The sequence below is a fragment of the Cibotium barometz genome, chromosome 51 (assembly GCF_041138505.1).
Source record: "Cibotium barometz isolate CiBa-2024 chromosome 51, ASM4113850v1, whole genome shotgun sequence".
In the NCBI taxonomy this organism is placed as follows: Eukaryota; Viridiplantae; Streptophyta; class Polypodiopsida; order Cyatheales; family Cibotiaceae; genus Cibotium; species Cibotium barometz.
This window is the reverse complement of record NC_141096.1, coordinates 2,376,673-2,399,492: the sequence shown is the minus strand read 5'-3', so window position 1 is coordinate 2,399,492 and position 22,820 is coordinate 2,376,673. Positions and strand designations below refer to the sequence as shown.

At 45.2% G+C, this 22,820-nt stretch overlaps 2 protein-coding genes across 2 annotated transcripts in view; both read left to right on the top strand.

Annotated features, from left to right (window-relative positions):
• The window catches only part of LOC147609210 (uncharacterized), a 44,893-nt gene that overhangs the window by 5,531 nt on the left and 16,542 nt on the right, over nucleotides 1-22,820 (top strand). The window lies entirely within an intron of this gene.
• On the top strand, nucleotides 10,276-12,038 carry LOC147609212 (uncharacterized). The gene is made up of 3 exons (XM_086787639.1): nucleotides 10,276-11,492; nucleotides 11,614-11,764; nucleotides 11,878-12,038. The coding sequence occupies exons 1-3, from the start codon at nucleotides 10,458-10,460 to the stop codon at nucleotides 12,036-12,038; spliced, it is 1,347 nt and encodes a 448-aa protein (XP_086643765.1). The 5' UTR covers nucleotides 10,276-10,457.

Here is a 22,820-nt window from a genome sequence, read left to right as displayed (position 1 = left end):
TGAATAACTAACTTAGTAACTTAGCACCTAGAGCTTCATACTTGACGCTCGTTGTCATGCCTGTGCTAAAACCCTCAACCTGTTTGTCCACCGAAGTCAGGTCGAAACGGGCACGCCTAGTGGCCTGTTCCGTAACCGCGTCCTTCGTGCTGCCACTGTCAAACAAGACAACGACTCTCTGGCCACCTATGTAGCCAAAGGACTTGAGCAATTCGTTGCGCTCATACTCCTGGTCATGGGCGCCCTTCTGCTTATCTTCGAGCTCCCGGCTAATAATTGCTCCAACTGAAGCACCGGGGTTTGAAGAACTAGGGGTAGCCGCTGGGGTATGTGTGGGAGCTGAGCTCACCACGGAAGCTGTGGAGGCAGCGGCGGCGGGCTTTGGAGGCTTCTTAGGACAATCCCGAGAAGTATGTCCCTTTGTATGACAAAAGAAACATCTACCCTTCTTCTTGTACTGAGAAAGCTTCTCAGCACTCAACTTGCCACTTGTCTTACCTGCCTCCGCTTTCTGGTCTAGAGTACGCATAGACGCATTGTTCGAGTTCTTGGAGCCAGAGGCTCCCGGGCTTTGTCCTGGGAAGACCCCGTTTGGTTCTGGCCTTTGCCCCCTGAGGCGGTAGCCCTGGGAGAAGCCGACTGGGAAGTCGCTGGCCACCATTATGTTTCATTTCTGCACTCTGCGCAAGCGAGAGTGCGTCTTCAAAGGTGGCTGGCCGAAACATACGCACCTCCCTTTGGATTTGCGTGTCAAGGCCATACAAAAATTGCCCTTTCTTGGCCGAATCAGACAAGCCTAATTGCAGACATAAAGTCAAAATTCTATTGGGCAAATTGAAGGACTGGTTGTGCGTTCTGACGCGCTCCCTTGAACTCGTCTTCGAGTCGCTCAAGGTAGTGGGGCGGTAGAAACCGTTGCTTAAGGTCGCGGACAAACTTGTCCCACACATAAGCTGCCATACCTAATCTGGTGTGGATGAGCCCACTGAGTCCACCAAGGAATGGCCTCACCTTCCAAGTACCAACTGGCTAAAGATCACTCTGTCATTATCTGTTTTTCTAACTACGGCAAAGTAAGTTGTGGGATCGAGTTTACCATTATACTAACTGAAGTTCATTTTCTCGGGAAAATGATTCGACGGCGCCGTCGGTGTCAATCTGGCGTCCAAAGCTGCTAGGTAACGCTCATGCTCCACGCGTCGCATGGCTTCGTCTTCACGTTGTCGGATTTCCAATGCACGCATCTGCAACTCGAGCAAAGAGCTCGGTTGCGGCTGTGACCCCGCGAAAGGGTCCTTGTGTTGAGGATCTGGAATCTGGGATCATAGTCACCAGGGAACGGGAACGGATATGGGAACGAGGGGCCAATCGGGAACGGGAACGGGACCCCTTGCAATCCGGAACGGGATCCGGAACGACACGTTATCATATTTCAATACACATGAGTAGACAAATATACAATTAAAAGCAGGCAAAAGGAGACAAATATACAATTGAAAGTAGACAAAAAGAGACAAGAATTTGATAGCAAACTCAATGACCTTGTTCATATTTAGAAAACCAGAAGTACAATAGCTTGTACAATGTACAGCCACATAGTGAAAGCTAGATAGCTAAGAACAAAGAAACCTAAAGTCCTGACTCCTAGGTGATATCAAATAGGTGCAAAGATGTCAGCTAGATCATCCATAGATGCATCATGCATCGATGCAGTGGAGGTGGAGGTGGAGGGTCGTCATCATCCAACTCAGACTGTGGCTCCATATCTATGAAGCTCTCATGGTCAAAGTCACCACTAGCAACCTGGGCTAATAGTCGCAAGTTGGCTGACACATACACAAGGTCATTTGTTCTGGTAGTGAGTAGCCGATTTCTCTTCTTCGAGGCAACATGGCTAAAAACACTCCATAGTTGCTCAATTGGAGAAGAACTTGCATTCTGACTGAGAATGCGCATTGCAAGCCGTTGTAGCTCTGGAGTACCCGATCCGTAGTTCTCCCACCAAAGAGCACCTCCCATAAGTGTCCTATCTTGCTGGGCATCTGCTGAACCAAAATTACCTGTCTTTGCTCTGTACTTTCCCAAATCAATTCTAATCTTGCTTCTCATCGTAGCGTCAGGCACCAATCTGGCAAGGATTTTGTCCCAGCCATTTGTGACTTCTTCATCCGATTCCTGGCCTTTGCCTTGAAACTCTGGATCAATCACAAATGCAGCTGCATGCATTGGTGAGTGATATCGGTCCCACCTTGCTTGACACAAACTTTGAAGTTCTGCCTTCTTTGTTGTGTCGGGCTCCAAAGAAAGGATACGCTCCACCATCTTGTCCATGCCCTCATAAACTTTGCCAATGCAAGGTTTTTTCCCATCCACCATACGCAGCATGTAGATAATGGGCTTCGTAATGTTGACAACATGCTCAATCTTCACCCACAAAGGAGCATCCATGATGTGGGTGTAACAAGTTGTTCCTTGTGTGCTACGGGCAGTGGGCCACGTGCTCCACTCATCACTCACTACAAGCTGCTTGAGAATGTTATGGAGTGCAACTAGCCTCTCTAGCATAATAAAATTATATGCAAAACGAGTTTCCGAATATTTTTTAAGATCCAAGTTTGGGGATCTTTTTCTAAACTCGGAGAGGCTAAATGTGTGCCGAGTGATGAATGAAACTATGTCTTTTCCCTTTGCTATGCATGGTGCTACCCATGAAAGACCATCAATGTCTTTCAGAAGATTATTCAAGCCATGTGCAATGCATGGAGTGAATGTGATGTGTGGATACCTTGCCAAAAGAAGGTCGCCTGCAGCTCGATTTGAGGCCTCCCCATCACCAATGACCTGGATCACATCTTGAGGACCCACTTGCTCAATTGCCTCTGCCCACTCCTCCACGATGACGTCGGCATACTTGCCCGTTGGGGAGGCATCATGGGAAGACACAAAAAATGTGTTCCCTCGAGAGTATGCGATGATGCCATGGATGGAGCGAGATTGGCTATCACTCCATCCATCACTAATGATGGAGACACCGTTGCGTTGCCACCCTTCCTTGACGTTTTGCATGGCTTGCTCAACAGCTTCCTTTTCCTTTGCCAAAAGCGTGGTTCGAAGGCTCTCCGAAGAAGGGGGAGTGTAGGTTGGTCCAAATTCAGCAATGAGACGAACCATTTCCCGAAAATAAGGGGACCTTGCCACATTGAAAGCGATGTGGTCATGGTAGAAGAACCTTGCAATAGCTGCATCCACGGCTTCTCGTTTGCGTGGATTCCAAGAACCCGCAAGAGTTCTTTGCGTGCCTTTGGGGGGTGGCGGTTGATGCACGGAAGAAGAGCCTACGGATGTGGAGAAGTTGCTTGAAGGAGTTGTAAAGAATGATGGGTTCGCAGCCATAGCTCTTGGAGGAGGAGCACGAAAAATCACTTCATTATGCCTAGCTTCTAGCTCTCTCTTTTTCTCAGCTGAGATTGACAAGCATGGTTGGATTTCTTGTCCCGGCTCATGGATTAGGTGACCTCGAACTCGGTTGACTCCCCCATGTTTGGTGCTCCCACAATAGCGACATTTCCACTTCCTAGCTCCTCCGCCTTGATTGGCCTCAAGAATATCCACCTCATCCCACCATGACCATGCTTCGTTCTTCTTGGCTCTCTTGGTTCCCTTAGGAGGCATTATATGAGAGAGAGAGAGAGAGAGAGAGAGAGAGAGAGAGAGAGAGAGAGAGAGAGAGATTGTACTTGGAAGTTGGCTTTGAAAATTGAGAGAGAGATTGTACTTGGAAGTTGGCTATGAGAGAGAGAAAGCTGTCTTGGAAGTTGGAACTTGGTTCCCTTATGAGAGAGAGAGAGAGAGAGAGAGAGAGAGATTGTACTTGGCTATGAGAGAGAGAGATTGTACTTGGCTATGCACATTGCACACTGTACTTGCAGCTGCACTGGATTTTATAAGTTCTCAGACTCCAGAGAGGTACGTTTTTTTTTTAAACGTTGCAGTTAGATGTGAAAAGGAAACCCATGTTGGAGGCCAGCCCAAGTGTGAAAGGGGACAAAAAGGAACTTTAAAAGTTATAAGGTTCTTAAACTTTGATTGCTAAAAATAATAATATTATTGTAAAGCAAGGTGGTGTGGAGATTGCCGTATGGATCTTCAAGGGTGATGGCCATGGCATGGCGCTTAGGTGGCGCTGTTGCATGGGTATTGCTGCCGCTAACGGGTACAGGGCTGCCGCCACCAGGTATCGCTGCCGCCATTGAGTACCGCCGCCTGCTGGTACAAAAGCGCCGCCGCCGCCGAGTGCCGCCGCCGCCGGGTATAGGAGCTGCCATCGGGTACAGTGTTGCTGCCGCCGGGTGCTACTGTTGGGCACTGACAGGTGCTGATGCACATGGCCTACAGCAGGGCGCTGCTGCACATGGGCAACTAGGCAGGTGATTAGGTGGTCGAACATGGGCTACTACCAAGTAAAAAGCAATCAAGCGACTACATCTATGGGCAACCAGTGATGGTAGCCAGGCAGGCGTCAAGCAGAAATTTTCTCTACAGATAGTTGGGCAGCCAGACGAGTGTCAGATGGGAGGTCCTCTATGCCAGGTGGCTGCATGTGTGAAAGCAGTCAGCGTGGGTCTCTCTCTCTCTATCTCTTTTGGAAGAAGGTGAGTTGAAGGAGGCACCAAGGGGCTAACAACCAAGGGGTCTCTCTCTCTCTCTCTCTCTCTCTCTCTCTCTCTCTCTCTCTCTCTCTTCGCAAGCAGGTTTTTGTTTACGAGATTAGGATACAGAGGATCAGGCTACATATGCACAGGATGATGTTCTTGGAAGAGATGTGTGTTGCTCTTTGACTTAGACTTATGTGTATTTAGGGATTGCTTGACACGTCCTCTATCTTTCTCTCTATTGGTTTTGGCAACAGTGATATGAGGATTTATCTGTCATGGAAACAGGACATTGGTCTTTTGTGAAGAAATAGGACTTTGGTATCAAGGAAACAGGCCTATGGTTTATGGGATATAGGTCTTTGGTTTATCGGATACAGGTCTTTGGTTTCGTGTGGAAAGCATGTCTCTGGATTCAAGTTCTAGTTTTCTCGAGGTTAGGACATGTGGTTTGGTACAGCCCTACTGCTGTTTGGGAAAGGGTTGTGGGATCCATGGTTGAGATGGAGAAGACCTTTTCAAGCAGGGAGGTGTCGTACAAGTGTGGCTTCTCTATGAAATGCTTTGCTATATTTGCGAGAGTTTTTATTGGGAAAGTCCTAGGTGAAAAGCTGAAAGGGATCCTATTGGTAAAGGATTCGACAAGTTGTACTTTGTACTCATATTTGATCAAGTAAAGAAATACCGCAAGGGGCGCCACTGCGTTTTGGGACCAATCGGTGTCCTTGTACTATTTGCAGGAGCATTCTAGCTCCCTTGTTTGTTTTCCTTTTTCAGGATCCCATGGGTGATGAAGTGTTTTGTGTGCGAATGTTTGTTTCACCGCCCGTTAGATTTCTGAAGGCCAATTTCAGAATCTCTTTTAAGTTGTTGAGTCTTTGACACCTAACATACAACTATAGTATGAGCTTATATGGTGATTTACTTTAGTTAATACTAATAAATCAATGTCTCCACTAAAGTAATCGGTCAAGAATACATATCTAAATATTTCAATTTAGTTAGAAGATAAGGTGATGGTCCTAACTTTCAAAACTACATTGATAACAAAACAGCGTATATGAACCCTTACTTATATTTGGATCATCCAATAAAAGCTTATGAAAATAGTGTTTATTATTATATAAAATGACTAGATATTCAACTTAAAACCTTACGAGAAATTTAAAAATATGTAATGTAGTCTCTTATTCTATAGTAATAAATATGGTTCAAAATTTGTAAACTTTCGTCTAAAATAAAGTGCCTAAAAGGATAAGTATATATATATATATGATTGGCTCTCCCAAAATGCACCAGCAAAGCATAACATTGTATAGAACTTGGATGCATGATTTGGTCCTAGTCTATGATTATTTGATTAGCTATAAAAATCCTCAAAGTTGAATTGTTTTGAAACATCTAAATGCCTTAAGACCTAATTTATGGAGTTCTAATTGATTTTTGAGCCTAACATGGATTGTATTACACCATATATATGTTTGTAAAGCAGTGCATATGAGAAATTGACTAATTAAATCCTTTAATCAAAAAATAGTCCAAACAGCTCTGCATTACAACTATAATTTAGCCTATGAATTCTTATTAAATTGAAAATCTTAAGAGGTAACCAATGTAATCCCAAAAAATCCCAATTTTCCTTTACTATGTACTCGATGATATTAAAAAAAAAAGAAATCTTCGATTTTTACTATCCATGTGTTCTAAATAATTCATAGTGGTTGAGTACTTTAGGTATGGTGCAGTATGGTACTTGTATGGTACGAGTACGCAAAGCACACATCGGAATAAGTACTTTGAGTACGTTCGCTTTTTCAATTAGCATATATAAATTATACATATATATATTAAATAACTTACAAGATTATAATTCACATGCATGGTGGTCAAGTATATGTAGATGTAACATGAGATAATAGGTGTATGGTACGACTATGGTATAATGCACATGAGGATATTCCGATATGTACTTTAGTTATGTAGAGAGTTAAAAAAAGTATAGAACTTGGTTAAGGAATTTAATTAAAAACATATATAAAGAATGAACGATCAAGCACTCATTCGTCACAACTAGCATGAAATGGACAAGTAGAATTGAATTATTAATTGACTGAACTCTTAGACATGAAATGTCAAATGCAGTAAGACACACAAATAGATCAAAGACACTTGTGTAAATTAGAAATGATCTATGAGTCCATTGAAAAGGAAAATTGAGAAAGCAAGGAAATTGGAAGAAGTTGAGGACTAGGAACAAGGGTATGAGAAACATGAATAGGGGTTTGATGAGTTGGTATCAAGCAAAGATGGCACATGGATAAGATACAAAGTGAAAATCAATCAATTAACAAGTAAAAAAAATTGAAGTACGGGTAAGGAAAGCATGGTACCGATACAATACGTATTGAAAGTTCTGAATGGATGAGTACAAGTACTAAAATGAAATAATTCCATAAAGTTGGTCAATAAACAAGACATAAATATGTCCATAGACACTTTTATGTCCTATTACCAAGCTAGTGCTAAGTTACAACCTCGAGTGAACTCTCCTCTCTCGAGGTTGTACCGAAATCTCGACTGCAGGTCGCACAGCCTGGAAAACTCTCTCTTGTTGAGTTACAACCTCAGGTGACTGCAGACACACAGTAGCGAAGACCATAGACCTAAACTATTGTATATTACACCTCCATTGCCCTTATTGAGCATGAGAGTGAACCGGAACTGTTGGAATAATGGAGAGGAGCTCTAGGAAAGAGACTATCAACAAGTGACATCTCTCATGTCAACCAACTAGAGATTTTGATGACGACTGTTAGACCAATAGCGAGACTTGTGTGATTTCTCCACGCATGCTGCCACCACGACAACACACGACTCAATCCTAGCACAAGATGCTTGCGCCCTCAAAATCATCGGCCACTTGCTGCAAAGTGTTAGCCACAGTGGACACTAAATCTGAAACGGAAGGTGCCATGGACATATTGTCAAGACAAGTACCCACTCGTCCATGCAAATAGCCAACCGCTCCTCCATGCACGAAAAAACCGCTATGAGTGCTTCTACATCCATGATGAGTAGCTAGAAACTGGTGATCATTGAGATAACCCAAATAAACCCTTTTCCCAAACCTGCACTCCTCGACTCTAGGGCTTAGAGGCCAATGCACATGGGTGCTGGAAAACAAAAATTTGGACATGCCATAGGCTAGCCCTAAGCTCTAAAGCTAAATTCGCAATGGTGCCCAACTGTAGTGTCCACCTATCCCATCAATCAAGCTCAACGATGAGCTCACCGATTACGGTATACCGAGTCTACACTCCAAAACCACCCTTGCACATTTTTAGCTGAGGCAAAATTAGGCGCTCACACCAAATCTGGTAGACTTATGCTTAATGTGCAAGTGAATAGCAGAGAAGATAGCGGAATAGAGAGACACATGCACAACACACAACTACTAAACTATTGTATATTTATGTACAAAAAATAAAGATACAACAGCACTCTCCAAGAATGATACTGAAAATGTAGATCTCCGATCCTCAACCCAAACACTGCTGTAGATCTGCCTCAAACCAGCCCTAGTGCAGAGCAAGGGGGAAAGGTACGTAAGGTACGGTACGAATCAGGTACATAAGGTACACGTTCAAGTACATGTTGAGATTTTGAGGTACGTTATATACGTAAGGTACGTACAAACATAAAAAATATATATACTATATAGTGTATATATGTCACGTGCATCCCGCACTTGGATGCCACGTAGACATATCTGTACAAAAGGTGCAGGACCTGGATGGTGAACTGGTCCCATGCATGGTTGTTTCTCGTACACGTACGAATCAATTCGTACGTACGATTCGTACGGTACGATACCATACGATATCGTGCGGTACGATATGCCAATTCTGCCCGTTTTTAGCCGTTGCGCCGCCGCCGACTGCGCAGTTTTGTAGCCGTTTCTGTCGGTTGTTGTAGCCGTTTTGTAGCCGTTTGCTGGCCGTTTTGGGCATGCTTTGTGGCCCATGTGACATGCTACATGGCCTTATAAAATGCCCACCCCCTAAGCCTCTCTCAAAGCTCTAGCCTCTCATTACTCTAGTGAGTTGTAACCATCAAGCCCTCCCCTCTCTTGAGTCTTGCTCAAGTGACCATCAAGCCCCCCCCTCTCTCTCTCTCTCTCTCTCTCAACTCTCAACTTTCAAGCCACTCTCTCCCCCATAGGCCCTCTCTCAAGCCTCTCTCTCTCTCAAGCCTTTAGGCTCTCTCTCTCTCTCAAGAGTCAAGACTCAAGCCTCACTCTCTCATTTTCTCAAGCCCCTCTCTCTCTCTCTCTCTCTCTCTCTCTCTCTCTCTCAAGCCTATCCATCTCTTGAATCTTCTAACTTCTCTCTCTCTATTACAATGACAAGGGAGAAGAATGAAGCCTTCAATGTGCATGCTATCCATGTAGAGAAAGCCGATGGAAAGTCCAAGTCATATAGGTGGACTTGTAAGTATTGTGGCAAACAATACACAAGTGGAGTTACTAGCATAGTTACCACGGAACGGGAACGTTCCGGGAACGTCGGATGCTAGAACGGGAGCGGGAACGGGAACGGGAGCGGATCGGGAACGTCGCGGAACGCCACGTCATATGACATGTCAACATATGACACAAAAAAATGTAACTTTTTGTATACGGATAGCCAAATATGCTTCCTAATATTTGCTCCCCCAAGACACGAACATACAATTCTGCAAGCAAAACAAACGTTCCGCCAAAAAAAAAATAAAAAATTTGCGGAACGTTCCGGCGTTCCGGGAACGTGCCTTCGACCGGAACGGCGTTCCGGCGTTCCAGGAAGGCGGAACGACGTTCCGTGGTAACTATGGTTACTAGGCTTCTCCAACATGTTGGAAAGGTGGGGGGGCAAGTTGCGCCATGCAAGGAAGTCCCCCTTGCTATATCCGATGAGATCTTCAACAAGATCAAGGGTGGATTGGGTGCTCACTATGATAGTGGTAGAAGCTCAAGGGCGGATGATGAGGTCATTTCCCCGCCTTGTGATACATCCTCCCCCGCCGCCTCCATCGGTGCCGCCTCCGCCTCCGCCTCCTCAAAGAGACAAAGGCTTGAGTCTCCCATGAGGCAAGCCACTCTAGCCCAAGCCACCGGGGGGTTCTCTTCTTCTCTATCACATCTCCGAGAACGGCAACGGCTAGCGGATATAGAGATTGCACGCACCATTATTGAGTGCAATCTCTCATTCCATGTGCTCAAGGTAGATCAATGGAAGTCAATGGTGAAAGCCATTGCAAATGTGGGCCCATGTGAAGGATGGACCGGCATCTCCTATCATGACATGCGCACGAAGAGGCTTGTGGACGAGAGGGAAAGAATCGATAGATCTCTCAATCCGGTGCGGGCGGCATGGTCCAAGTATGGGTGTAGCATCCTCTCCGACGGATGGAGTGACCGGAAGAAGAGAGGCATCATCAATATACTTGTCTCTTGCCCTCTTGGCACATACTTTGTGCGGGGCGTGGATTCCGGAAAGGCGGGGAGGAAAACATCGGGTGCATTCATATATCGCCATATCAAGCAAGCCATCATGGAGGTAAGTTTCAACTTTCAAATTGCATTAAAGTCTTTAAAGTTTAGGCTTTAGTATATGTGATATGATCATATGTGGCTATATCATGAGTCATGACTCAAGTCTCATACCGCATACGCTCATTGCATCCATTCATGTGCATTGTGACATGTAGGTTGGATCGAAGAACGTGGTGCAAGTCATCACCGACAACGCTTCAAATTGCCGTCGGATGGGGAAGTTGCTCGAGAAGGACTATCCCTCCATAGTATGGACGCCTTGTGCCTCCCATTGCATTGACTTGCTCATGGAGGATATGGGCAAGTTAGTGTGGATGAAGGAAGTAATGACCGAAGCTATCTCTATTGTTACCTTCTTCACCACAAAGGTGAAGGTGCTTGCCATGTTCCGCGAACATAGCAAGTTGGAATTGAAGAAGCCTTCATCTACACGCTTCGCCTACATGTGGCTCCTCTTGGAGCGCCTCCACGATGTGAAATCCTCCCTTCGCCAAACAGTGGTCTCCACAATGTGGAATGAGTGGGATGAGCGAGAATCGGCGGAGGCCAAAGCCATGCAACGGCTTTGCCTAAAGGAGGAGTTTTGGCAGTCGGTCCGCACTATTGTCATTGCGGTCACGCCCTTCTATAGGGTATTGCGGATGACCGACATGGAGGGAGCCACCATGGGCCTTCTTGTTCACTTCATGGGAGAGGCCATAGCAGAGTTACGCGTTTCTCCTTCCATCGACGAGGAGAAGCGCGATGGTATGTTGGCCATTGTGGAGAAGAGATGGAAGTGGATGCGAAGACCTATCCATGGTCTTGCCGCTTTATTGCATCCGGCTTACAAATCACCCGCCCTCTTCACCAACGTGGAGCTACTTGAAGCCCGAGATGCTTACTTGCCCAAAGCATTGCCGGAGGATCGCCATGGGAAGTTCCTTGAGGAGCTCATAAGCTACAATGACCAAAGGGGAGGAGCCGCGTTTGCATCTACTACCTGTTGGAAGAGGGAATCCCTTGTGAAGCCCCTCTTTTGGTGGGAGACATTTGGGTATGCGCTCTCAAGCCTCCAAAAGGTGGCTTTGAGAATCCTAGCTCAGGATTGCTCTTCAGGTGCATGTGAGAGGAACTGGAGTTCCTACTCACTTGTACACACGAAGTTACGTAATCGCTTGAGCACGCAACAGTTAGAGCGGCTAGTGTATTGCCGCGCTAACTTGCGCATGCTGCGCGCAATGCAAAAGATGGAATCGGCGAGACAGGTAGAAGTTACAACTTATAAGTTATAAGTTATAAGCATTCAAATTTCAAACTTCAATGTTTATTGAAATTTGGAACCAAATTCTAATACATTGCTTGTCACTTGATCATTGTACAATGTAGGTGAATGTGGATGCATTCAAGCTCACAGGGGGCACTCTTCAGAGTGTAAACAAAGTGCAGGATGAGGAGGAGGAGAGGATCTATGCAGAGATCTATCGAGAGCTCAAGTCGTTTGATCGACGACCTACTCGCACTCGTCGTGGGCGTGGAGGTAGTGGCAGAGGAGTGCAAGTAGGAAGCCGTGGATGCACGGTTCGTGGTGCTCCCAGGGACATAGTGCATACCTGCGGCGTGGATCGGGTAGCTCCACACTCGCTCTTGCAGATGAGGATGCTCCCTTTGGCTTCTCACATGAGCTTAGAGAGCCCGAGTTCGATGATGAGGGCAACCTTCTTAGCGATGGCGACTTCGGCGAGGCCACTGATATGTCCTCTTCCTTTGAGGATGATTTCAGCGAGAGCTCTGATAGTGATGCCTTTGTCTAGTCTCTCCTTGGGCCTTGGCTCTAGCCTCTCTTTTTGTACTCGCGCCTAGCGCGCATGATCGCATCGCACCTCTATACTTTATGTACTTTTGTTTGTCACTTCAAACTTGTTTAGTTGTTTTTAATGATATTTTGGTTTGAAACAACTTCTCTAGACTCTACCCTTCCAAATTGAAAATGTCTATGTTTGTAGGTGTTCTTTAATTTAAAAAACCGTATTTTATCGTACCGTATCCCAAAATTTCATATCGTACCGAATATTCCCGTACGGTATCGTATTTTCGTACCGTGACAACTATGGTCCCATGTGAGCCCAGTCCGGGACAAGTCAGCCAAGGATCCATCTCAATCGTCCGAGGTCAGGCGTGCATTGTCCTACACAGGAGTCCAAGGTCAGGTGTGCACTGTCCTGCACATGAAACAGTGCCAGTCCGTGCTGTGAGTCTCCCTCTGGAGTGATGTCAGTGATTCTGTGCATCTGGTATGGTACCGGATGCCAGATCACTGTGTAGTTAGTTAGAGTTTGCTTTTAGAACAAGGGGCCAGCCCATAGGGCTACCCCAAGTCTTAGTGTGGGCATGAGGATGGTGTGAAACCACCCCCATGAGGGCCAGGAAGGCCCTGGCTAAACCCACCAGCCATGGAGGGGCTGTAGGACAGCCCTAGGGGCAGGCTAAGGGCAAACATTCAGGAGATACACTCTTTGTATGGCTGTAGGGCAAGTATGGGGCAGCCCATACAGGCTGCCCAGCCCCCAGCCTGTTTGCAAAACAGTGTCCAGCCCATGTAGAAGCATGCACCTGATGTCCAGCCATATAGGGAATAATGCGCAGCATTTAATGGGATTTTCTAGAATTTAATGCTATTATTCAGTCGTGGGACAGAATTAATGCTGGCCGACTGCTTATTAGAAGAAGTATAAATAGGTGAGCCCACAATCCCATTATTTCATCTCAGATTACACCAAGAGCTCAAGCATACAAGGGCTAGACAAGCCAAGGAGTTGCTAAAGCAAAGGGGTGAAGGACTGCAGGTCAAGGGCAGAGTTTTCTCAGCCAAGAAAGGTCAAGATTTCTGTATTTTCTTTTCAGATTTACATCATTCTAATAAAGCAAATACACCATCCGTGGTGGGGGCCCTGCAGAGGGTATTTGGGACATCTCTCGATCTCTCCCTCTCGATCTCTATTTTCTGCACATCTTCATTCAGTTTGTGCGTCAATTCCGTCGCGAAAAGAGTGCTGATTTCTGAGCATTGAAGTTACCGATCTTCTCTGAAGCTTCCGCATGTTACAGTGGTATCAGAGCCTACTTCAAGTGCAAAGATTCAGCAAAGAAACCAGAATTTCTTCTCGCTCGTGTGGTTGGTTTTCAGACGCCGGTGGACTACCCTTTTTGGAGTGACTCCGGTCCCTCGAAGGATGGTTGGTTTTCAGCCTCCGAAAGCCTTCGGACGTCTCCCACACAAATAGTGGATGGTCAGATTGCGTTCCAAAAAGGAAGTGCATTTTCTTGCTATGGCGAGCTTCGACGACGAGAGACCAAGAACCATGGGACCAGAGTGCACCAGGCAGCCCAGCTAGGGCACCAGGCCTGAGTGTTACAGATATGTTCCAACAGATGATGCGAGCAATCGCAGACCAGACAACCAAGTTGGACGAGCAAAAGGCGCAGATCTTGGCTCTGGAAGAGCGTTCCCATTCTCCAGCGTCGAGTTTTCCATCTCCTCCCTCCCTCTCCTTCCGTATCCCAGACATAGTCACATGGGAACGCCGTTCCACTGTTGTGGAACGGGGGAACGTGGAGGAGGCCACCTTGGGAACGGTGGAACGTGGAGATACGTGGCTTTTAATTTTTTATTTCCCTCATGCGCGAAACGGCGACGTTTTTCTCCACGGGCAGCGTAATAGCGTCGCCTGTTTTCTTTTTTTTGGGTTACGGGTGCCCAACGTTTTGGGCACCCTTTAAAAAAGGCCCAAATTTTGGGCCTTTTTTAAAGGGTGCCCAAAACGTTGGGCACCCGTAACCCTTAAAAAAAAGAAAACAGGCGACGCTTGCTTCGAGCGCCGCCGCCGACCCCTCAAAAAAACGAATCGAAAAACGAAATCAACGAATAGAAGCTGCAACGTTCAAAAAAAACGACGACCTGCAGGCTGCCAGGCTGCCCTCCAACGTTCATAAAAAATGTCCACACTGTGCGTCCCGTGCCCGTGCCCGTGCCCGTGCCCACTTGCTCGTTGTCCAGAGGGAAAAACAAAGGGCGTAACAGATTCCAAGAAGTAAATTTAATTGAATTAATTATTAATGCAATAAATTTTTTTGTTATGGAAAAATCTGTTTCTCATCTCTTAAATACTATGTAAGGTTTAGGAGAAATTTATAATGAGTTGAGATCATTTTTTTCTTGCATGTAGGAACCTACTTTGTAAATTCATAACTTGTTTGGATTATAGTGTTGGATTTACCTCTACTTATGGTAATTTATCAATTATATTTAAGGTTACTTTTATCATTTTAATAATTTTCTAAGGTTTGCTACATTCATGAAGACATGCCTTAAAAAAGAAATGCTAAAATACCGCTCTTATTCAAACCCTTGAAATTACATATTTATGTCTTGCTGAGCTACCAAACTAGTATTGGTAGAGTTCGTGGAGAGAGTCACAAAAGGGGAGAGTTGGAAGCTTGGGAAGCTTGTAAACATCTCTTCCAAGATAACAAAGCTCATTTGAGGGAGGGTAGACCGTTCTGGCTCACTATTGATGTAATTTAAATTTTCAGTTTTGCAATCTTGTGTGTTGTTGTGTCCAATCATTAAGGGATAAAGTGTATTAATACGCATAGTGTGTAGAAAGTGCTAAACCTTGGCCAGGGATATTACTTTGGTATTAGAGCATGGTTTTCTTTCGCTTCTAGGGAGGAAGAAGACACTAGTTGTTAGTGATTTAAACCACGGACAGCTGCACTAGAGGTGAAGAAGTATCCAACTCAAGGGGGTATTCAAGTGGTACTTATGCTTCAGATGTACTATGAGATGGACATGCACATGTAGCTCATTTCAAGGATCATGAATATGTGGGACATCCGTCTCGAGGCAAAGAAGGAAGAGCTCAAGGCTGAGATTGCACGTCGCAGGTAGATGACTATGCACATGAGAGGGCTGATGCAGATATATATGCAACCAAGAACTATGTCTCCCACGTATAGGCCATATGTGACTATGCTCCTTGAATTAAATTGTTATGTCACGTGCACGCCCGTGCCATGGCTAATCCTGTGCAAGAACAATCTTAATCCGTGATTAGTGTAGCAATTAGGATAGCATATAGTGTTAGCATCAGTACTAGAAGCCTCAACATTGACATCTACATCATCATCATCAGCATGGTCATCAACATGATCATCATCAGCAGTAGCACCATCATCAGCATAGGCAGCATCATCATCAACAACAGCATTAGCTACAACATAAGCATCATATTGAAGAGTTGGGAACCTTGCTGGCAGCCATCAGGGGTCCCAACAGCAGGCGTCTGATGCCCAGGCAGTGGCTGACAATAGGGATAAATAAACACAGCATTGAATACATTAAAAAGGGGTTATTCCTGTCCATCAGATGGCCAACAGCACTGTCTACTGGCCGACTGCAACATTTCCCACATATATAAGCATCTAATCATTTTCAGCAAGTTTCAAGTGATAATTCAGTCATCATCCATCATAGCCTTCAGTAGACATCATGTAGAAACCCTTATGGGCTGACAACAAGCCTCCACCATGTACAAGCATTAGTTACCTTTTTGTACCATATGAATATAAAGAAAACCGAACACCTAATCTCTCTCTTCTTCTCTCTCCTCTTTGTCTTAATCATATGATAAATTAGCATCAATGTTCTTCAGTATGCTTAGGGCTGTGGATCAGTACAGCAAGGCTTTCGCGCATGCAACATTGGTATCAGAGCATTCAAGCTTAGAGGAAGGTGCACAGTTCCAGTAGGAAGGATGTAGCAGGGTAGCAGATAAAGTGGTCTGCAAACAGGCCAAGCTAAAGCAAACAGTCCCTGAGGGTAGGTAGGCAGACCCAATACCTTAGTAAGCCGTCGGATCAGTTGCAAAGGCCTAGCAATAGGCATGATCGGCTCCAGCAAATGATCCACCACTGTGTCAAGGTTAAGGGAAAGCAGACATGGGGGCAACATCGAACAGATGCTCAGTTCTTCATCAAAGACTTGAAAGTGGAGATCAAGAGTGAAGGTGTTCAGACCAAAAATATCAGAAGTGAGTAAGCAGTAGAAAGTCAAAGTCAGTAAGCAGTAGCAGTTCAGAGTCAGGTCCAGGGAGGAAGGATGACAGAGTGTCCACATCGTCATCAAGTTTAGCAGAAGGGAATGTCACGTGCACGTCTGTACCATGGCTAACCTTGTGCAGGAACAGTCTTAATCCTTGATTAGTGTAGCAGTTAGGATGACGTATAGTGTTAGCATTAGTAGTAGAAGCCTCAACATTGACATTTACATCATCATCATCAGCATGGTCATCAACGTGATCATCATCAGCAGTAGCACCATCATCAACATAGGCAGCAGCATCATCAACAACAGCATTAGCTACAGCATAAGCATCATATTGAAGGGCTGGGAACCCTATCAGCAACTAGCAGATAGGTTGTCGGCAGCCATCAGGTGTCCCAACAGCCCGACAACAAGGACAAATAAACACAGCATTGAATACATATCCAGCAGATGGCCGACAGCACTGTCTACTGGCCGATTGCAACATTTCCCACATATATAAGCATCTAATCATTTTCAGCAAGTTTTAAGTGATAATTCAGTCATCATAGCCTTCAGTAGACATCATGTAGAAGGGCTAAGGGTCAACCCTTATAGGCAGACCACAAGCCTCCACCATGTACAATGTCATGTGCATGACATGGCCATGTACCTTCTCAGGGCTAATCCAGAAGGGGCAGCCAGAAAAAGGACAAGCAGAGTTAGGATTTTGGAGCACAAGGCGAATGTGGACTTGGAGCAAGGTTGGAGGGCATGAAGAGGAAGGCCTGTTCGTTTTACCAGAATTAAGCAAGAGGTTGTCGGCTGCATACAGGTGTGGTCGACTGAACTGGAGAGCAAGACGGCTGCAGGCGATACTATTTATGGGAAAAAGTGCCCAGTCGGCTGGTCCGACAGAAGTCGGCCAGCTCAGCTTTGATTCAAGAAGACTATACAAGGGCACATGAGCTCATTGATAGATTCATGATGTTCACCTTTTCCAAGAGGGCAGCCAAGGGCTGTAGATTAGGAGTACCTTTTTGTACTATATTAAAATATTGAATTTTCCAGCATATCTCTCTCTCTCTACTCTCTCTTCATGTTTGCGTTTTGCATCAGATTGTTTCCAGGAGTGTTTAAGGCTGAAAGAAGACCCAGAGCTTCCGCATGTTACATTGGTGGCAGAGCATCAGGCTTAGCAAAGCTAAACACTGAATCAGTCCCATATGTGCAGGTCCAAGGTACAGGAAAGTACACGGATACGAAGCCCAAGGCAAGGAACATAGAATCGGGAAGAGCTCCCAGGAGGTTTGTTGGTGGTGTTTCACAAAGCCAGAGGGGATGGTAGTTTTGTGAGCCAAATAGGTTCTCGGGCAACGGTTCCACAAGGGAGGTTTATGTCATGTGCACAGTGTGTATCTACCGTGTGCTACACGCATGCAAGACTAGCTTCGAGGTTTGGGAAAGCTTGGAGCTAGGTAGGCTGATTGGCGAGCTGAGTTAGGGATAGACTAACGGGCGGGCACCCAAGTATGGACGGGTGGGCGTCCAAGTGTGGATGCCCGATGACCGGCCAAGAGCCTATAAAAGGGTGGCCAAGGTTAGTCATTAGTGATATAGAGAGTCTCGCGAGTTTTTTGGTCTTGGAGCCTGGATCTAGTGCAGTCGTGCACCTGCTTTATGCAGCCGAGGCCGGCAGCAGTCTCGAGGCCCGCGAGGGTAGCTTCGTGGCGGTATGGGACGTCACGAGGTAGAGGCTGGTCGGTACGTCAACCTAGTTAGGTCAGCTTGTGGCTCGGTGGGGACAGCCAAGACTGCGGGCTTGCCCACGGCTGTCATGGTTGGGAGGTGAGTCAGGCTTGCACCTCCTTCTTGTTTGTTGGTTTGTTTGCAGGTTTCGAGTCTCGTACCAGGAACGATCACGAGGAGATCCTTGGGGATTTGATAGTGGTATCAGAGCATGCCTCGTGAACGAGCAAGTCGGTAGGTAGAGAAGATGAGGTCGAAGAAAGGTATGTGTTCAAGAAGCTTGTTGTTTTGTTATACATGCTGCTGATTTTTCAGAAAGTATGTGCTTTTTTCGTCAAAGAAACCCAGGATGATGGAGATGGTGGTCTAGAAAGGGTTGATTGCTTTGCAAGAAGTAGGTTGAAGACGCTTGTGCAGTAATATGCACAAGTCGGGTGAGAAACCAGAGAAAAAAAGCACGATGTTTTTTGGTTGAACGCGAGAGAGAGCGATGAGAGATTCGTTGTTGGCTTCGTCGACGGGTACTATTGGTTGGTTCATGGGAGGTTGGTGGCGCTAGAGAACACGTGGGCTAGGCCTACGTAGGCAAGCGCCCAGGCCTAGGCGGGCCGGCGCTCAAGCCTATGCAAGCCGGCGCCCAGGCCCACGCAGGTAGGCGCCTAGGCCGGGCAGGCTGGCGCCCAGGCCTACGTAGGCAGGCGCCCTGGCCAGCCTCCCCGTTGGCAGGCGGCCCAGTCCAGGCAACGGCTGGCACACACAGTCGTGGACCCCAAGCATAGGCGGCGTTGGCAATATGAGCATGATGGCGACGGCGCTAATTCCGAAGGGACAGAAAAAAAAAAAGCAAAAGCTTGCGCCCAGTCCGATTTGGCGCTTTTGTTTTTTTTTTTTGCGTTTTTATTAAACTTTTTTTTACAAAAGTTTAAGAGTCCCTAAGGTTCAACGTGTTTTTTTCTTTTTTTTAAAAGAAAATAGAACACTTATATATATATATATATATATATATATATATATATATATAGAAAAAAAAAACACAAAAGCAAAAGCTCAAGTAGCTTTTGCGGCAGGCTATATAAACCCCTTAAGTGGGCTTATTGCCACACATCTCTCAAGTTTATAAGCTCTCAAGCTCTCAAGTCCACTCGCATTTTTTTATGCAAGACCGAATTTTCTCTCTGCTCGTCCTTTTTAAGATGTCGACCCAAGAATCGGAGTTGAAGCTCCTTGTTGAACGCGAAGGCTTGCCGGTTTTACGAAAGATACCAATGCCGATTTTTTTGACGATTATGTGTCAAAATCAGATTTCCAAGAGTTCAAAGTAGCTCTCGAAGCTTCTTCGTCGGAGCGTCAGGCACAAATTGCAGCCCAGATGTAAGCTTTGTAAAACTCCATCGCGCTCTTGACCACTACTCTCTCTACTCTATCGGGTATGGATACCTTGGTCTCTGCTTTACGCCCCAATATTACTCTGGAACAGTTTGGGGGCGAGCATAAGCAGCGTACCAAGGAGATCGTGGACACTTGGCTACATAAGTGGCAAGTTTTCTTTCAATTTCATCCATATGATGATGGAAAAAAGATCCAGTTAGGAGCAGGTTTTCTCTCAGGCAAAGCTTTGCTTTGGTGGAAGGAACTCAACCCTAAGCCAACGACTTGGACACAATTCGAAGACGTCTTTAAGAAGGAATTCCTCAAGCAAGAGGATGTTTATGATGTTGTTGCCTGGTTTACAGCTTTGACCATGACCTCGCAGCACCTCACTTATGCGGTCTACCTCTAGAAGTTTAGGGACTTGCAGATGAAAGCTACAAAGATGGATCCCACTACTCTTTTGGGGTTCTTCGTAGCTGGTTTACCAGACTCACACCGTTTACAAGTTAAAAATAACAAATGCAAAACATTGGACGAAGCCATTCATTCAGCTCGTATCTATGATGATACAATGGTCTCTTCCAAGTTGAAACCCATTACCGAGCAGGGGAACAAGCATAAACGAAAGTTCTCTGCACCTATGGCTAACACGACTGAAGGAAAGTCTTCGGACCAATCTTTGAAGAATTCAAGTTCGACACCAGCGAAGAAGAAGCGACTCCTTAGGGCTTTAAAGCTCAAGAAGGAAGGACGTTGTTTTATCTGCGAAGAAAATGGACACATGCGTAGCGAGTGTCCAAAGCAAAAGGGTGCAAAGGCCAACGCAGGACCGAAGCCAAAGGCAGCTAACCAATTGTCTTTGACAGGTACGTCAATTACTGTATTTTCTCGCCTTAGTACTTGTTCTGATTGTCTGTTCAACTCTAAAGTAGCATGATCTTCTCCGCGTTTATGGAGAAGTGAATGGCCATAAAATTCACATTCTTCTAGACCCTGGCAGCTCACACAACTTTGTTAACTACAAACTTGTGCAGAAATTGAGTCTTGATACGACACTTAGCGATCATACCTATGAGGTACGCCTACCTGCAGGTCGGCAAGTATGGGATCGAAAGGTGGAGATGCTTCCAATCCAGATTAAGGACTACAAAGATACTCTAGAATGCTATATTATGCACCTAGAAAATGTAGACTTGTTATTAGGGATTGAGTCGTTTAAGACTCTTCAAGTCCAGATAGATTGGTCTCGTCATATTTTTTCTTTTCAGCATAGGGACATCCAGTATAGTATTTTAGGTGATTGTATTCATCCCTCTCAGGGACCTCTTGAAAATACAGTTGATTTTGAAAATATAATGGATTTTTCTTTGTATACCGCTTTCCATTGTGTATTGATTCCACTTTCTTCCTTTCTCATCCCTTCCATGGATGTAAATGAATTAAGTGTCTTTGAAAACAAAGAATTATAGAAGATACTTGATTCGTTTCAAGATGTATTTTCTAAGGAACTGCCATCGGGTTTACCACCTGAACGGGCCGTAGATCATCGTATTGACTTGATCCCTGGTGCTCATCCTGTCAGTATTCCACCTTACAGGATGAGCCAAGCTGAGGAAGATGAGTTGGCTAAATAACTCGAAGATTATCTGAGGATGGGTTGGATCTGTCGAAGTAAATCACCTTGGGATGCACCTGTGTTGCTTAGGAGAAAGAAGGACAATACTTGGAGAATGTGTATAGATTACAAGAGATTGAACAAGCTGACAATTAAGAACCGTTATCCTCTCTCTAGATCAGATGAACTGATTGACCGGTTAGCAGGAGCGAAATATTTCACGAAGATAGATTTACGTACTGGCTATCACCAAATACGTATTCATGAAAGGCATGTTGAAAGAAGCGCCTTTTGGACTAGGTATGGCCATTACGAGTTTCTCGTATTATCTTTTGGGTTTTCTAGCAAATGATGAACGATCTTTTTCGTGAACATTTGGAAAAATTTGTGGTGGTGTTCCTGGATGACATTTTGATATATAGTCGTACTCTTGAGGATCATGTTAGACACCTCATGATTGTCTTATCTATTTTAAGACAGAATCGACTATATGCTAAGTTAAGTAAAGGTGAGTTTTTTATGACAGACATCATTTACTTGGAACATAAGATCACTAGAGATGGATTGAGCATTGACTATGACCGAGTTCAGAAGGTTCTGGACTGGCCTATACTGCTAACAGTGAAACAACTTCGTTCTTTTCTCGATTTTGTTGTTTTTCTTTAGAAATCTGTGCGGGAGTACTCTCAGCTCACACTACCGATGATCGACTTATTGAAAGGTCGTGGACGTAAGTCAAATCAGCCTATCACTTGGAATAACGATTTGGATATGGCCTTCAGACTTTTGAAAGATAAAGTCAAGGAAGCACCTATCTTAGCCTTACCCGATCCTAGTCGGCCTTATGTTCTTGAAACTGATGCTAGTGACTATGCCATCGGGGCTGCTCTATTTCAAGATGGTAGACCAGTTGCTTTTGAAAGTAAAAAGCTAGACGACACTCAATCTCGTTGGCGTTGACCTTTGAGAAGGAGCTTTATGTTGTGATTCATGCTCTCAAGGTTTAGAGACATTATTTATATGGCTCCAAGTTTGTGGTATTGACTGATCATCAGTCAATCAAGTATGTGTGTGATGCGGATGATTTGAGAGGAAGGAAAGCTCGTTGGGTTGAGTTAATGCAAGATTTTGATTTTGAGATCCGTTATCGAAAAGGGTCCATGAATAGTGTTGCAGATTCGCTTAGTTGAATTAGAGAGGTGAATACTTTGTTGTTCATCGAGATTTCTACTAATTTATTTCAGTCATTGAGAGGGCTTTGTAAGATTGATACTTATTTTGGTCCATTTTGGCAGAAGATCCAGGACGGGAGCTCATTGATTGACCAAGAACCAAGACTCAATGACTGAGCAGTTTACCATTTAGGCTGCAGGAGGCCAGTGGATGATTCGGAATTGTTTACTATTCCGTAATGACAAAATTTGTGTACCACAGATCCTAGACATTAGGTCCAAGATTCTTAAGGAGTGTCACAACGTCCCTTTTGCTGGACACCCTGGGGTACACAAGACACTATCGTTAGTGAAACACACTTTTTATTGGCCAAAGATGAAAGGGTATGTAGAAGATTATGTTCTCAAGTGTCAAATCCCCACGGATCCCCTCGTGATCGACCTTGGTTCGAAACTCGAATCCTGCAAACAAACGAACAACAAACAACAAAGGGGGTGCAGGCCTGACTCACCTCCCAACCATGACAGCCGTGGGCAAGCCCACAATCTTGGCTGTCCCCACCGAGCCACGAGCTGAGCTAACTAGGATGACGTACCGACCAAT